Source organism: Pan troglodytes, chromosome 9 (genome assembly GCF_028858775.2).
Source record: "Pan troglodytes isolate AG18354 chromosome 9, NHGRI_mPanTro3-v2.0_pri, whole genome shotgun sequence".
Taxonomy (NCBI): Eukaryota; Metazoa; Chordata; class Mammalia; order Primates; family Hominidae; genus Pan; species Pan troglodytes.
Genome location: NC_072407.2, coordinates 109,500,760 through 109,516,666, shown reverse-complemented (window position 1 = coordinate 109,516,666; position 15,907 = coordinate 109,500,760). Strand labels below are relative to the sequence as shown.

The following is a 15,907-nucleotide window of genomic DNA, read 5'->3' as shown; positions in this document are numbered from 1 at the left end:
CTGTGTGTCACTAGCATTCTTTAGGTGGGGGGCCTACTTCTCCAGTTCCCTGCAGTTCCTACCCCTTTCTGTTACTCCCTGATCTAAGGCTGAGCATCAGTTGTCATTTAACACTGTGCTTGTACTATTGTTTTTATCTTAGAGTTACATGAAAATTGAGTATTTCTTGAACTCGTGTCTGTATTAAAAGTAGGAGACAGGGCCGGGTGCGGTGGCTCATGCCTGTAATCCCAGCACTTTGGGAGGCCAAGGCGGGTGGATCACAGGTCAGGAGTCTGAGACCAGACTGGCCAATATGGTGAAACCCCGTCTCTACTAAAAATACAAAAATTAGCCAGGCATAGTGGCATGTGCCTGTAGTCCCAGCTACTCGGGAGGCTGAGGCAGGAGAATCACTTGAACCCGGGAGGCGGAGGTTGCAGTGAGCCAAGATTGCGTCACTGCACTCCAGCCTGGGTGACAGAGCGAGACTCCATATCAAAAAAAAAAAAAAAGTAGGAGATGGAAAGCTAGCCTGAATGAGAATGTATGTTTCAAGAAAAATGGCACAGAGCACTCTGCTTTTTTGAAATGAAGATTAATCCTATGATAAACAATATATTTCTAAACAAGTTCACCTGTTTCATTTATTTATGCCATCTGACTGGCCCCAGGAAGCATTATTTCATGAGATTATGTGAATGCTCCCTTTAAATTATTTCTGGAGCATTTTCCTTGTGCCAGGCATTGTTCTAAAAACTTTACATATATTAACTCATTTAATTTACACAATCATAGTGGGAAGTTTGTTCCATGGTTTTGTCCTTATTTTTGAAGGAAATTGGAGCATAAACAAGTTAAGTAACTTGTACAAAGTCACGAAGCAGTAAGTCGCAGAGCCAGGCACTCTGGTTTCAGAATCTGTGCTCTTACCAATGATATTATGGCTAAATTTGTTGCTCCCTTTTCTCTTATGCTGTGCCTTCTAACCTTCACACCTTTGCCAGCCCTGTATCTGTTAACATATAGCTCTTTTACTTCCTTCATAATTTATCAAGTTTTCCTGACTACATAAACTTGAAATAATTTATTCCTTATCTTAACTTTTAAAGTCTGTATTGTTTCCTACTACCTTGAGATGTCTCCTCTATTATACTGAACTATTATTTAAATCTATAAAACTGTTTTTATATTCTTATTGAATATTGTCCCAATTTGATTATAATTTGAGTGCAGGGGGAAAAAGATGTTTAGCAATGTTTAAATAAATCATTACTTTAACATATGGATTACCTGTTCTTAAACATTTGAGATTGTTGGAAAAGCAGTTAGGAACTCCTTGGCCTTTGCTTAAAGTGTAACTTTAGGCAAGTGAAGTAATTGATTTAAAAGAACCATAATAGAGAATGACTTACTCTTCAAAAGAGGAATTAGCTTGCTAACAAGAGCTTCAAGATACTTATTCCTCTAAAATATCTTGACTTTGTTCACTACCATGGTTTTAATCATGTATAGCTATTAGAACAAAAGTAATGTAAATTTGGGCAATGATTGCTTTTTTTTGCCTCTACAAAATTGCCTTTAGGACAAGCTTTTTAAAAAGAGCCACCTGCACGTTGTGCACATGTACCCTAAAACTTAAAGTATAATAATAATAATAATAAAAAAGCCATTCTCCTACTATGTTTTATGAGGCTGGCATTAATTACCCTTGACACCAAAACATGTGAAAGACATTAAATAAAAGAAAATTACAAACCAACATCTCTCATAACAGAGATGAGAAAACCCATAACAGAACATTAGAAAGTCAAATCCTGCAATATACATAAAAAGAAAATATAACCTAGCGGAGTTTATACCAGTATTTCAGAGTTGGTTTAGCATTTCAAAAATCAATGTAATTCATCACGTTAAAGGAATAAAGGAGGAAAAGCATAATCATCTTGATTGATGCAAAAAGTATATTTGACAAAATTTAGTACCCATTCATGATAAAAGCCCAGCAAACTAGGACAAGAAGGGAACTTCTTCATTGCGTTAAAGGGTATTTATGAAAAACCCACAGCTGACATCATATACTTAACGGTATTCTATTGAACGTTTTTTCCAAAGATATTGAACAAATCAGGGATGTCCGCTCATACTCCTTCTATTTAATGCTATATTGGATATCTTAGCCAGTATGAGAAGTCAAGAAAAAGAATTAAAAATCATAAATATTTGAAAGGAAGGAGTAAAATTCTTTATTTGTAGATTACATTATTGTGGATATAGAAAATCCTAGAGAATCTACAATACAAGTTCCAGAACTAATAAGTGAATTTAGTGGCATACAAGGTCAATATTTAGAAATTAATTTTTAGAAGATGAAATAAAAATGCTATTTAAAATAGCATCAAGACTCATAAATATTTCCTTTCCAGTACTCAGAATTAATTTATTGAGATGTTGTTTAAAAAGCAGTTAGCCTGAGAATTCTGTTTCTTACAACAGATGGAGTGAAATATGGCAATGACAAAATGAAAGTTGAGAATTGAAATACATTATGTTTTTCATTTTAGGATCAAATCCCTTTTAGGTCGACGTTTCTCTTTCTAGATCACCTGGCTGTTATTATAGTAAAGAGGTATCAACAACTTAAGTAAAAAATTATAATTTTATATAATTTGCTGAGATCCTTCAGGATTAGCACATTCCCTGCGAATATGAAGCCCACTTCCATAGAGAGATAACCTTGCCTAGAGTAAATCAAGAACATCTGAGTCTTAGGAATAAGTTTTTAAAAGATATGCAACACACATAGACTGAAAATTCTAGAAAAATTATTGCTATCCCTAGGAAACTTAATGTGGTTAATATATCAGTTGTCCCCCAAATCTATGGAGACAGTGTAATTCCAGTCAAAACTCTAGAAGGCTTTTCTTTTTTTGGCAAAATTGACAAACCGATTCTAAAATTTATAAGGAAATGTGATTGTCAAAACAATCTTGAAACAATGTTAGGGGATTTATTCTGCCTGATTTTTAAGACTTACTATATGGCTATATAATCAAAATAGTATTGTTGTACAGATAGACAGATAGATCAGGAGGACAGCATACAGTCCAGAGATAACTCCATACATAAAAGGTCAGTTGATTTTTGCCAAAGATACCAATGTAATTAAATGTGGAAAGGAAATTTTTCATCAGATGGTGCTGGAACAACTGAATATCCATATGGAAATAAAATGAACCTGAATCTATCTCATACCATTCACAAAAATTCATTTGAGGTAGATCATAGATGTAAATGTGAAAGCAAAAAGTGTAAAATAGTCTAAAAGAAACTTTATAAAAAACTGTTTTTGTGACCTTGAGGTAGCCAAAGTTTTTTTAAAGAGAGATTTCATAACACACTATTAAGAAATAATAAATTAGACCTCATCAAAATTAAAAACTTCTGCTCATCTAAAGATACCATTGAGAAAACGAGAAGGCAGCCACACATGGAGAGAAAATACCTGCTATTTATTTATGTTTACGTCTATATCTTTATCTATCTGTATCTAACAAGGAATTGGGCAAAAGGGTTGGACAGATCCTTTATCAAAAAAGGATCTATGTGTGTCTAATAAGCACATGAAAAGATGTATAGCATCATTAGTCATTAGATAAATAATAACTTAAAACCACAATTTCATACCACATGCCACTCACTAAAATGGCTAAAATTTAAAACTCAGAAAATACCAAGTGTTGGTGAGAATGTTAACCAGCCTGAAACTTTCTCATATATTGCTGGTTGGAGTGTAACATTTTACAACTACCTTGGAAAACTAGAAGTTTCTTACCTTATGGCCCACCAATTTCACTCCTTATTACCTGTTAAAACCCACCAATTTGACTCCTAGGTATTTACCCAAGAGGAATAAAACTGTATATCCAAAAATGATGTGTATAAGAATGTTCACAGAAGCTTTATTTGTAATAGTCCCAAACTGTGGACTTGTAATTACCATGTAGTTATTTTTAATTTTTAAAAATCCAGTCCAGTAATCTTTGTTCTTTAATTGGAGTTTTTAATACTTTTACGTTTAATATATTACTGATAATGAATTTAAATTTACCATCTATTTGTTTCCTCTTGGCATCATCTGTTCTTTTTTTTTTTTTTTAGAATTGGTGTTAATTAAATATTTATTTTATTTTCCCATGGAATAATTTGTTGTACATTCTTTTAATATTATTGTCATGAAGATAATTTCCTTAAATACCTTTATTTCTTTGTTTTTCCACAATGTCTAACAATTCAGAGAATCCAATAGATATTTGTAATAAATTCTTCTAGATTTTCTCTATTCACTTAACATTTTTAAAGGCCTGAAATATTTTTATTAATACAATATTAAGTAAATTTTTTTGACTATTGTTTTTAGAATCACATGCAGAAAATTTGATACTGTTCAAGCATCTGAGAGTCTTAAAAGTGGAATTATCACCAGTGATGTTGGAGACTTAACTTTAAGCAAGAGGGGACTACGAACATCATTTACATTTAGGAAAGTGAGGCAAACACCTTGTAACTGTAGTAAGTATATACTCTTATCTCTTCTGCAAAATGGAGTCAGTTTAATATAAAAGTCCTTTAAGGTCCTGTCAACACCTAGGAGAGCTTTTTCTGAATCTCTCTAATGGCATTTCCTGTATTTTGCCTTGTATTGCACTTTCATGCACTTTTCTTAACCACCCTCATTAGAGTTTACATTCTTTGAAGGCAGGGTCTGCATCTTATCATCTTTATTTTTTCCAAACTTAGTACTTGAGTTGGGTGCCCAGTAAATGTTTTACTTATTGAAGTAACAGTTAAGAGTGCTACAATTGAAGGGCAATAAAATATTACTTGTTTAAAAATGGGTATTGTTGGGAATGGTTTGTCAAGTTTCTAAATTATATCTTATTAATCCAACAGGGAAGTTGGAGATGACAAATTGTTCTATAGTACATAACTCTAGGGAGATAAGCGATAGTTTATGTTTTAGTCAATTTGAAAACTCAGAAGGGAATAAAAACTGCTCAAAAACTTGTCAAGAGGATGCTATTTTGAATCGTCTGTACAAGTACATCATGTTCTGGATTTCTTTGACTCAATTAACAGACACCTCTTTCATTTTGTAAATAATATTTTGTAATGATAGTAATAATAAAATCCTTTTTATATCTTGGGGGTTTTAATTATGGGTGGTATCTACCAACAGCTTTTGGATTTAGTCATAATCTTGAAAACATTTAATTAAAAACTCTTACTATATCTACAAAATGTTATCCTTTTAGAAAACTTGAAATTTCTATATTTTATATCTTGATGTTACTGAAGCTTAAAAGAGCTTTTTATTTTACTAAAAGTGTCCTTGAAGCCTTAAAATATCAAATTTTAAAAGTTAAATTTAAAATGTTTATTTATTATTTGATGAATATTGAACATTGCAGATAGTGAGTTACATGGTATAGAAAAATAAAGCATGGCTCCTGTTCCTAAGGAACTTAAAGTGTAGTTGGAGAGACAAGCTAGTTTTCTTATGCAAATGTTTGTCGTGGGCATTTATTAAATGTAAGAAGCTGTTATTGGGGATTCAGTTTACAGATTTTTTTTTTTAAAGATGAATAATAATTGTGGCTGGCACAGTGGCTCATGCCTGTAATCCCAGCACTTTGGGAGGCTGAGGCAAGAGAATTGCTTGAGGCCAGGAGTTCAAAATCAGCTTGGACAACATAGCAAGACCCCCTGTCGGCAAAAAAATAAAATCAAAATTTAGACAGGCATGGTGGTGTGTGCCTGTAGTCCTACTTACTAGGAAAGCTGAGGCGGGAGGATTGTGTGAGCCTAGGAGTTCGAGGCTGCAGTGAGCTATGATCGCGCCACTTGCACTGCGGCCTGGGTGACAGAGCAAGACCCTGTCTCAAAACAAAAAAACAGCAACAGAAAACCCCCCAAATTATAAATGTTTATCATGTACAACATGATGTTTTAAAATACGTATATATTGTGGAATGGCTCAATTGAGCTAATTAACATGTGTTATTACCTCACATACTTATACTTTTTTGTGATGAGAACACTTAAAAATTTATTCTCGGCTGGGCGCGGTGGCTCACACCTGTAATCCCAGCACTTTGGGAGGCCAAGGTGGGCAGATTATCTGAGGTCAGGAGTTCGAGACCAGCCTGGCCAACATGGTGAAACCTGTCTCTACCAAAAATACAAAAATTGGCCAGGCGTGGTGGCACATGCCTGTAATCCCAGCTACTCGGGAGGCTGAGGCAGGAGAATCACTTGAACCCAGGAGGCGGAGGTTGCAGTGAGCCGATATCATGCCACTGCACTCTAGCCTGGCCAACAGAGTGAGACTCTGTCTCAAAAAAAAAAAAAAAAAAGAATTTATTCTCATAGTGATTTTCAAGAATACAATATATTATTATTAACTATAGTCACATGTTTTACACTAGATCCCTGGGACTTATTCTATCTAACTGAAATTTTGTATCCTTTCATTAGCATCTCCCCGGCTCCCACCCCAACTGCCCCAGCCCCTGGTAACCACCATTCTACCACTCTCTATTCTGTGAGATCAGCTTTTTTTAGATTCCATATATGCGCGAGATTGTATAGTATTTGCCTTCTCTGTCTGGCTTATTTCACTTAACATAATATCCTCTAAGTTTATCCATGTTGTAAATGGCAAGATTTCCTTCTGTTTGTGGCTGAATAGTATTCTGTTGTGTATATGTACCATATTTTCTTTTTCCATTCATTCACTGATAGGCACTTTGATTCCATGTCTTGGCTGTTGTGAATAGTGTTGCAGTAAACATGTGAGTGCAGATGTCTTTCTGACATACTAATTTCATTTTCTTTGGATATATACCCCATACTGGGATTACTGGTTTATAAGATAGTACTTATTTTTAATTTTTTTTTTTTTTGAGCAAGGCAGAGAAGGGTTTTATTGAGTGACAGAACAGCTCTTGATACGAAAGGGGATTGAACCTGAAGTGGGTTCTGTGTGAGAGGGGGCCCGAAGGCAGGTAGTCCCCTGTTTCTAAGTTTTTGAAGAACCTCTGTACTGTTTTTCATAATGACCATTCTAATTTACATTCCCACCAACAGTGTGCAAGAGCTCCCTTCTCTTCTTATCCACACCAACACTAGGTATTTTTTTGTCTTTTTTTAAAGACCGTCTTGCTCTGTCACCTGTGCTGGAGTGCAATAGCACGATCACGGCTCACTGCAGCCTTGGCCCCCCAGACTCAAGCAGTCCTCAGTAGACTTATTAGGGAAGAACTTTTTCTTTTAACAGATAAATCAGAGTCTGTCTACCCACGAAATTTGCATTGATTTTTTTTTTTCATTTAAGAAAACTTGATACCTTATGAGTTATTCTGATAAAAAGGAAAGGTGTGTATTGCTTTGTTTTTCATTAAGGTTACCCGTTGGTCTGTGATAGCCAGAGGAAAGAGACTCCCCCCTCATTTCCAGAGAGTGATAAAGAAGCCTCACGGCTGGAGCAAGAGTACGTCCATCAAGTTTATGAAGAGATTGCTGGGCACTTCAGCAGCACAAGACATACCCCTTGGCCGCACATTGTGGAGTTTTTGAAGGCTTTGCCAAGTGGTTCAATAGTGGCTGATATTGGATGTGGTAATGGAAAGTATCTTGGCATCAATAAGGAGTTATATATGGCAAGTAATGTTGCTTTTGACTTTCTTTTTCTTAATTTGCAGTGGTTATCATCATCTTTCTTCCTCATGATATAATCCTGTTTTTTTAGATCATTGCCAGAAAGTTATAACCAACAGATTGAAAATTAATGATTTTTTTTATTCTTTCTTATTCCTCTAGGAATTTATGGGCACACCATCATTATATAATTTTTTTCTCCCTTTAGATTTTGCTTTCTACCATATTATTTTATCAGTAAAACTATCTTATAGTTATAAAACTCTTTACAGATTAGAAAGGATTTTTATAGAAATCATTTTTTGGCTTGGATCCCCCTAAGTATGAAGAAGATAAAGCTGATATTTTCATCCATCTTTTGTAAATGAAGAAATTGGGGCTCACAGTGATCATATTAATTTCCTGATGTCATATAATTAGGGGACATAACTGGAACTTGAACCTATATCTTCTACTCCAAACTTTATTCATAGTAGAAAAAAATTTTCTATTTATTGGTATCTTACTGTTGAGGGAAGGAAGTCTCAAATAGATTAAAAACTTGACCAGGGTTACGATGCTAGACCCAGAATTTGAACCCATTTCTGTCTGATTCCAGAATGTCTGTTTTCAGTTACTATTTTTTTCTATGAGCCATTTTTTTTCTGCTGTGCTAAGAAGTAGGATATTCTTGTTTTAGTGTATTGTTGTAAGTAATCATTTTTTAACATTGCTCTGTGAGGACTGGAGCTTCCGTTTCTCTAGATTAGGGGATTTAGGATGAGAGTAAGGGAGTAGGTAAAAAGAACGAGAGCAGCCGACATTCCTGGGTTATTGGAGTATGTCAGATTACTTCTCATCTTTATTTTTACTCCATCCTAGATATTGTGCACCTACATGAAGAAAGTTACTACAATTGTCCCTTGGTATATAAAATTGAAGCCAAATCAAATAATTAATAAAATGCATATTTAATGATCATAAAATATTTAGCATAAAAGAGAAAAGTGATATACCATTCTTCTAAGAGATTACATTTTTATCACCCCTACATGAGCAACAGTGGCTGTTCTTTGTGGGGCCATACATCTCAAATGCCTCTAGTTACAATCACCTAGGATTCTACTGAGGAAGTACAAAGAATACATCAAAATAAGTATATTAGTCCCTTGGTATCTGTGGGGAGTTAGTTCCAAGACCCTGTGGATACCAAAATCTGCAGAAGTTCAAGTCTCTGATACAAAATTATGTAGTATTTGCATATAACCTATACATACCCTCCTGTATATTTAAAATTATAGATTACTTATGATATGTAATACAATGTAAATGCTGTGTAAATAGTTGTTAGACTGTATTGCTTAGGGACTAATGACAAGAAAAAAGTCTATACATATTCAGTAAAGATGGAATTTTTATTTTTTTAGTATTTTGACCTGGGGTTGCTTGAATCCCTGGATGTGCAACTCATAGATTTGGAGGGCTGGTTGTATTACCGCTTAGGAAATGTAGAGTTTGTACCTTAAGAGGCGGATAAAAGAATAGCCTTTCATCAAGATAAGACATTGATATTCATATATTGTTACCATGTTTACAATTAAATTTTAATTTATAAAGAATAAGGCCTAGTGAGTTAAGTTTGTTCATGTTGAAGAGGAAATAGATCTTTGATTGTGTCACTTAAAATCACAACAAACCACAGTTCAAAACAAGGTGATATTTTCTAGTGTTTTAATCTAAAGATACGTCCAAAAATGTTTCTCAGTAGGCTCTGCTTTTGCACTTTCTTGTTGATAACCCATGGTTTTATCTAGTCAGGTATCATTTGTGACAGTGAAACTAGGTCGAAATCAAATACACTGATTTAGTCATAGTGATAACATTATTATGTTGCAATTGAGAAGAATGATTTCTTGATAAACAGGAAACAAACACAATCTGCAGCTGATTCCAGGGGGAATATATTTGGAAGGATTAGAAAATCATAAGTGCACTCACTCAGTTTATCAGCAGCAGTCTGTACATAATTCTTTCCTGTCTGTTGTTCCCAGGAGCTTACTGCATTGCCTGATTTCCGGGCATACGGTACTTGGCACATGGTAGAAGCTTACTAATTAATGGTTTGTTGAATGGTGAGGAGCAAACCTGTGAATTTACCTTCAGCTTCTTACATGAAAACCAAAATACATACAGTGCTATGTCTGGCAGCCTTGAAGGAATGTGACAACCTCAAAATGGGTGGGACTTACCGCAGGATAAAATTACCTTTAGGATCTAGCTTTCTCTTTTTATGTAGAATCCAGGGTACTCCTTATTCCTTATGTTATAATAACTAACATTTGCATAGCACTTCAATGGTTAATTAAATATTTAGTATAGATCATTTCATTTGATTCTCATATTAACCCTGGTAAATAGGTATTTTTCTCTTTATTTTTTAGATGAGGAAACAGAGGCTTTGAGATAGTAAGTAGCTCTCCTAGGTTATTCAGCTAGTTATTGCTGAAACCAGAATTCAAATTCGGAGTTTACAGGTTGAGCATCCCTAATACGAAAATTTGAAATCTCGAATGCTACAAAATGTGAAACTTTTTGAGTAGCAACGTGACGCTCAAAGGAAATGTTCATTGGAGGATTTCAGATTTTGGATTTTCGGATTAGGGACTCTCAACCAGTATGTATTCTGCAGATATTCCAAAATCCAAAAAATTCTGAAATCTAAAACACTTCTGGTCCCAAGCATTTGAAATAAAGGATATTCAACCTGTAGTATGCTCTTTTCAATGTACTTTACTGCCTCTGTTTATTTCTCTGCACTTTAAACTGTATATTACCAGTCTAATTTTCTTACAGTTGCATATTTTCTTAATAGTTTTAAAAATGTTGTATATTTTTAAAAATAAAAATAATAGGCCGGGCACAGTGGCTAATGCCTGTAATCCCAGCACTTTGGGAGGCCGAGGTGGACAGATCACCTGAGGTTGAGAGTTCGAGACCAGCCTGACCAACATGGAGAAACCTCATCTCTACTGAAAATACAAAATTAGCCAGTCATGGTGACGCATGCCTGTAATCCTAGCTACATGGGAGGCTGAGGCAGGAGAATCACTTGAGCCTGGGAGGCGGAGGTTGCAGTGAGCCAAGATCCCACCATTGCACTCTAGCCTGGGCAATAAGAGTGAGACTCCGTCTCAAAAAAACAAAACAAAACAAAAAATATAACCAGCAGGGTACAGTGGCTTATGACTATAATCCCAGTGATGAGGGAGGATCGCTTGAGGCCAGGAGTTCAAGACCAGCCTGGGCAACATATCAAGATCACATCTCCTAAAAAACAAAAAGAGTAGCTAGGCATGGTGGTGCATGCCTGTTGCTGAGACCAGCTTGGTCAGAGAGACCCTAACCCAGCGGTGCTAGAGGAATTAAAGACACACACACAAATATAGAGGTGTGAAGTGGGAAATCAGGGGTCTTACAGCCTTCAGAGCTGAGAGCCCCAAACAGAGATTTACCCATGTATTTATTAACAGCAAGCCAGTCATTAGCATTGTTTCTATAGATATTCGATTAACTAAAAGTGTCCCTTATAGGAAACGGGATTAACTAAAAGTATCCCTTATGGGAAACGAAGGGATGGGCCGAAATAAAGGGGTGGGTCTGGTAGTTATTTGCGGCAGGACCATGCCCTTAATGCACAGATTGCTCATGCTATTGTTTGTGGTTTAAGAACGCCTTTAAGCAGTTTTCCGTGCTGGGCGGGCCAGGTGTTTGTTGCCCTCATTCTGGTAAACCCACAACCTTCCAGCATGGGCATAATGGCCATCATGAACATGTCACAGTGCTGCAGAGATTTTGTTTATGGCCAGTTTTGGGGCCAGTTTATGGCCAGATTTTGGGGGGCCTGTTCCCAACACCTGTAGTCCCAGCTATCCAGGAGTTCAGGGCTGCAGTGAACCATAATCGCACACTGCACTTCAGCCTGGGTGACAGAGTGAGACTCTGAGTCTAAAAATACCCACATACATACATAAATAACTATCATTCAGAAAATTGATGAAAAGAGAGGTATTTGCATAATCCTATCACCTTATTGTAATGAATATCCTTCTAAGTTTTTCCTGTTAATGTTTTATATAATAATGAATGTGCAATAATTTGATAACTCATTTATCTCATTTATATTCTGATATATAATCTTAAAATGTTTCTGAATTTTATAATACAGTATTTTTTCTCTATTTTATTTTTAAATTAAAGTTATTAAAAATGTCTTTATAGGACAGATGAAATTATGTGTATTTATTATATATGATATGATGTTTTAAAGTATATATACATTGTGGATTGACAAAATCTAGCAAATGAACATATGCATTACCTCACAAAGTTACCGTTTTGTGGGGAGAACATTTACCATCCATTCTCCTAGCATTTTTCAAGAATACAATACATGTTGTTAACTACAGTCACCATGTTGTACAGTAGATCTCTGGAATTTATTCCTCCTATCTAAAATTTTGTATCTTTTGATCAACATCTCCCCAGCTTCCCATACTTCGACTGTCTCAGTCCCTGGTAGCTACTGTTCTACTCTAGTTCTATGAAGTCAGCATTTTTGGATTCCAAGTATGAGTGAGATCATGCAATACTTGCCTTCTGTGTCTGGCTTATTTCACTTAACCTAATGTCCTCTAGGTTTACCTATACTGTTATGAATGGCAGGATTTTCTTCTTTGTTATAGCCAAGTAGCATTCATTGTGTATATATACCATGTTTACTGTATTCATCCATTGATGGATATTTAGATTGATTCTGTATCTTGGCTATTGTATATAATGTTGCAGTAAACATGGGAGTGCAGATATCTCTTTGACCTACCGATTTCATTTTCTTTGGATATATACCTAGCAGTGGGATTGCTGGATCATATGGTAGTTCTATTTTTAATATGTTTGTGAAGCTTCCATACTGTTTTCCCTAGTGGCTGTCCTAATTTACATTCCCACCAACAGTATGCCAGGATTCCCTTTTCCCCACATCCTCAACACTGTTTGTTATCTTTTGTCTCTTTGATAATGGCCAGATCTAACAAGTGTGAGGTAAAATCTCATTGTTTTAATTTGCATTTTCCTGATGGTTAGTGATATTGAGCATTGTTTCATGTACTTGGCCATTTGTATGTCTTTTTTAAAGAAATATAAATTTTTAAATCAGATTATCTGTTTTCTTGCCATACAGTTCTTTGAGTTCTTTATATATTTTTGTTTTTGTTTTGCTTTGTTTTGTTTTGTTTTTGAGACAAGGTCTTGCTCTGTTGCCCAGGCTGGAGTGCAGTGGTATGATTACAGCTTACAGCCTCCTTGACCAGGCTCAATTGATCCTCCCACCTCAGCCTCTAGTAGCTGGCACTACAGGCATGCACCACCACACCCAGCTAATTTTTGTATTTTTTGTAGAGATGGGGTTTTGCCATGTTGCCCAGGCTGGTCTCAAGTGATCCAGGCCTGGACTTAAGTGATCCACCCACCTTTGTCTCCCAAAGTGTTGGGATTACAGGTGTGAACCACTGTGCCCAGCCTGTTGATGTATTTTGGATATTAATTCCTTATCAGATGTATAGTTTGCAAATATTTTGTCCTATTCTGTAGGTTGTGTCTTCCCTCTGATGATTGTTTCCTCAAGTTAAAGCTTTTTAGTTTGATCTAATCCCATTTGTATATTTTTGCTTTAGTTAACTTTGTTTTTGGGGTCATATCCAAAAAATTATTGCCCAGGCCAAGATCATGGAGCTTTTCTTGTATGTTTTCTTCTAGTAGTTTCATAATTTCAGGTCTTACATTTAAGCCTTTCATCCATTTTGAGTTGATTTTTGTAGACGGTATGAGATAAGCATTTAATTTCATTCTTCTGCATGTGAATATTCAGTTTCCCTAACACCATTTATTGAAAAGACTTGGACTTTATTAATATTCCATTAGGCAGAAGTTACTGGAAATTTGGTTGTGTTCTGCTTGGAAGTATTCTAAATAACACTGTAATGAACACGTATATTGAGAGTCAATGGGATAAGAAGGAAGAACGTGGATTTTGGAATGAGAAATACCAGGCTTTAAATTTTTGTTTCACCATTTAACGACTTTCAACTTTGAGCAAATTACTTATTTTCTTTGAAAGGAAGTTTTCTTATCTGCAATGTGGTGAAAATAGTACCTAACTCCAAGTGTGTTATGTGGCTTAAGTGCAGTGCTACAAAGAATCTGCTTTAATCTATATGCGTACTCAGGAAAAGGTGGTTATTATTAGCCTGGTTAGTGTTTTCCCTATTTTGAATTATTTTCTCAGGATAAATTTTTAGAAAGGTAACTATTGGTCAAAAATTATAAACATTATTTTCTTCCTTAAAAAATGGTTTGCCTAATTGCTCTTTTAAATGGTTGAGCCAATTTGTATTTTGTATGAGAGGAAGTTCTATCATACTGACATTGCCATGGTATATTTTAGTTTTAAAATATTTTTGATAGTTTAATGGAAGAAAAATGGAACCTTGTTTCAGTTTGCACCTTTGCTTATCAGGTTGAATTTTTTTTATGTTTACTTGTACTTCCACAATTACATATTTAATGTTTGTTGAGGTTTTTAAAAATTATATAAAAGTATAGGCTGGGCACCATGGGTCATACCTGTAATCCTAGCACTTTGAGAGGCCAAGGTGGGAAGACTGCCTGAGACCAAGAGTTCGAGACCAGCCTGGGCAGCATGGTGAGACCTTGACTCTGCAAAGAAATTTAAAAATTAGCCAGGCATGATGGCGTACACCTGTAGTCCCAGCTACTCAGGAGGCTGAGGTGGGAGGATCACTTGAGTCCAGGAGGCCAAGGCTGCAGTGAGCTGTGTTTGTGCCATTGCACTCCAGCCTGGGTGACAGAGTGAGACCCTGTCTCCAAAAAAAAAGTATACATTTTAAGCCCAGTATATGTTTTAATGTCATTGATCTTCACCCAGCACACAGAAATATGTAGCTTTACGCAAGTCCTTGAATATATGTGGGTTTTTATCAAGCCATTTTCTGTCCTGTTGACATGATGCAACATTATTAGGGAGATTTTTCAAACACTTTACTATTCTTGGCTTAAAAAATTTAAAAATGGAAAGAGGGAAGAGGAGAAAAAAATAGTGACTGTATGACTATAGTATATGGAAGACAGGCAAAAAAAGTAAAAGATGAAAGTACTGAGCCAGGCATGAGTCAGGTCGTTGGTCAGTGGGGAATCTACATCAGATCTGATGCTTTATTGCTAAAATTGGCCTTGCTCTTTCTTGTTGGTGAAAAGGAGTGCTGTGTACAAATAGCTATAAGAGCCTGGCAAGGAGAGGGAAATCTCTTGTTTTGTTTGGATGTTGTTCTCCATGTTCTGTCTTATCTGTGGCTCTCAGGTAATAACTTTCCTCTTTTGAGTAACTATCGAGCCCTATCCCTGAGGTTTTTTTTTAATAGGCAGGTTGGATTTCTTTCTGTTGACTTTTAGCAAGGTATAGCTATCTTTCAGAGTTGGGGCATACTTGAAACTTCCAATTCTATGAACTGAATTTAAATGTAACAAAAAAGGAGGCAAGCACCAAAATATAATGTTCAGATTATTTGAGTGGTATTGTCATCTTGATATTGTGACTGTTGGCTGATGGCATAGAATATGCATGAAAATAAATAAAAAGTAATAATCCAGGCATGTATCTTACACAGGTAAAGGGAGCAATTAATTGGGAATCATGTCACTATTGTTATTAATAGGCCCTTAGTACTTTTTATCTTAAAATATATTAAAGATAAATAGCTGTACTTTACCTCTAGCTTGATATCTTTTATTTCACTTTAAAATTAAAGCAGCTCCAGGATAAAATATAGAAGCTGTTTAATACCAATTACAAATTGAGCAAACTCATTAAGTATGACTAGTATGGCAATGTGATTTAACTCAGAATTTTTTTTAATTTCCATTCTTTTATTGTGCATTTATAACATAAACTCTGTAATGTAATGTTTCATTTTAAGATCTTTTTCTTCCTCTAAGGAATTAATAACAGCACTTTAAGGAACTTTTAATAAAAATACTGTTTTTTTTTTGGTAAATTGAATGTCACTACTTAGTATCAGAGACAGTATTACATTCTTCACTGCATACTCATGTAAATTTTAAAAGCCTGCCTGAAATCTATATATGCTTGCTGGTC

At 35.4% G+C, this 15,907-nt stretch overlaps 1 protein-coding gene across 3 annotated transcripts in view; it reads left to right on the top strand.

The window, feature by feature from the left end:
* The window catches only part of ALKBH8 (alkB homolog 8, tRNA methyltransferase), a 63,130-nt gene that overhangs the window by 35,858 nt on the left and 11,365 nt on the right, over positions 1-15,907 (top strand). For all 3 annotated transcript variants that reach the window (XM_063784489.1, XM_522172.8, XM_016921915.4), the window contains exons 9-10: positions 4,400-4,551; positions 7,444-7,700. In XM_063784489.1, coding sequence (XP_063640559.1) covers positions 4,400-4,551; positions 7,444-7,700 — 409 coding nt within the window. The remainder of the gene's footprint in view (positions 1-4,399; positions 4,552-7,443; positions 7,701-15,907) is intronic.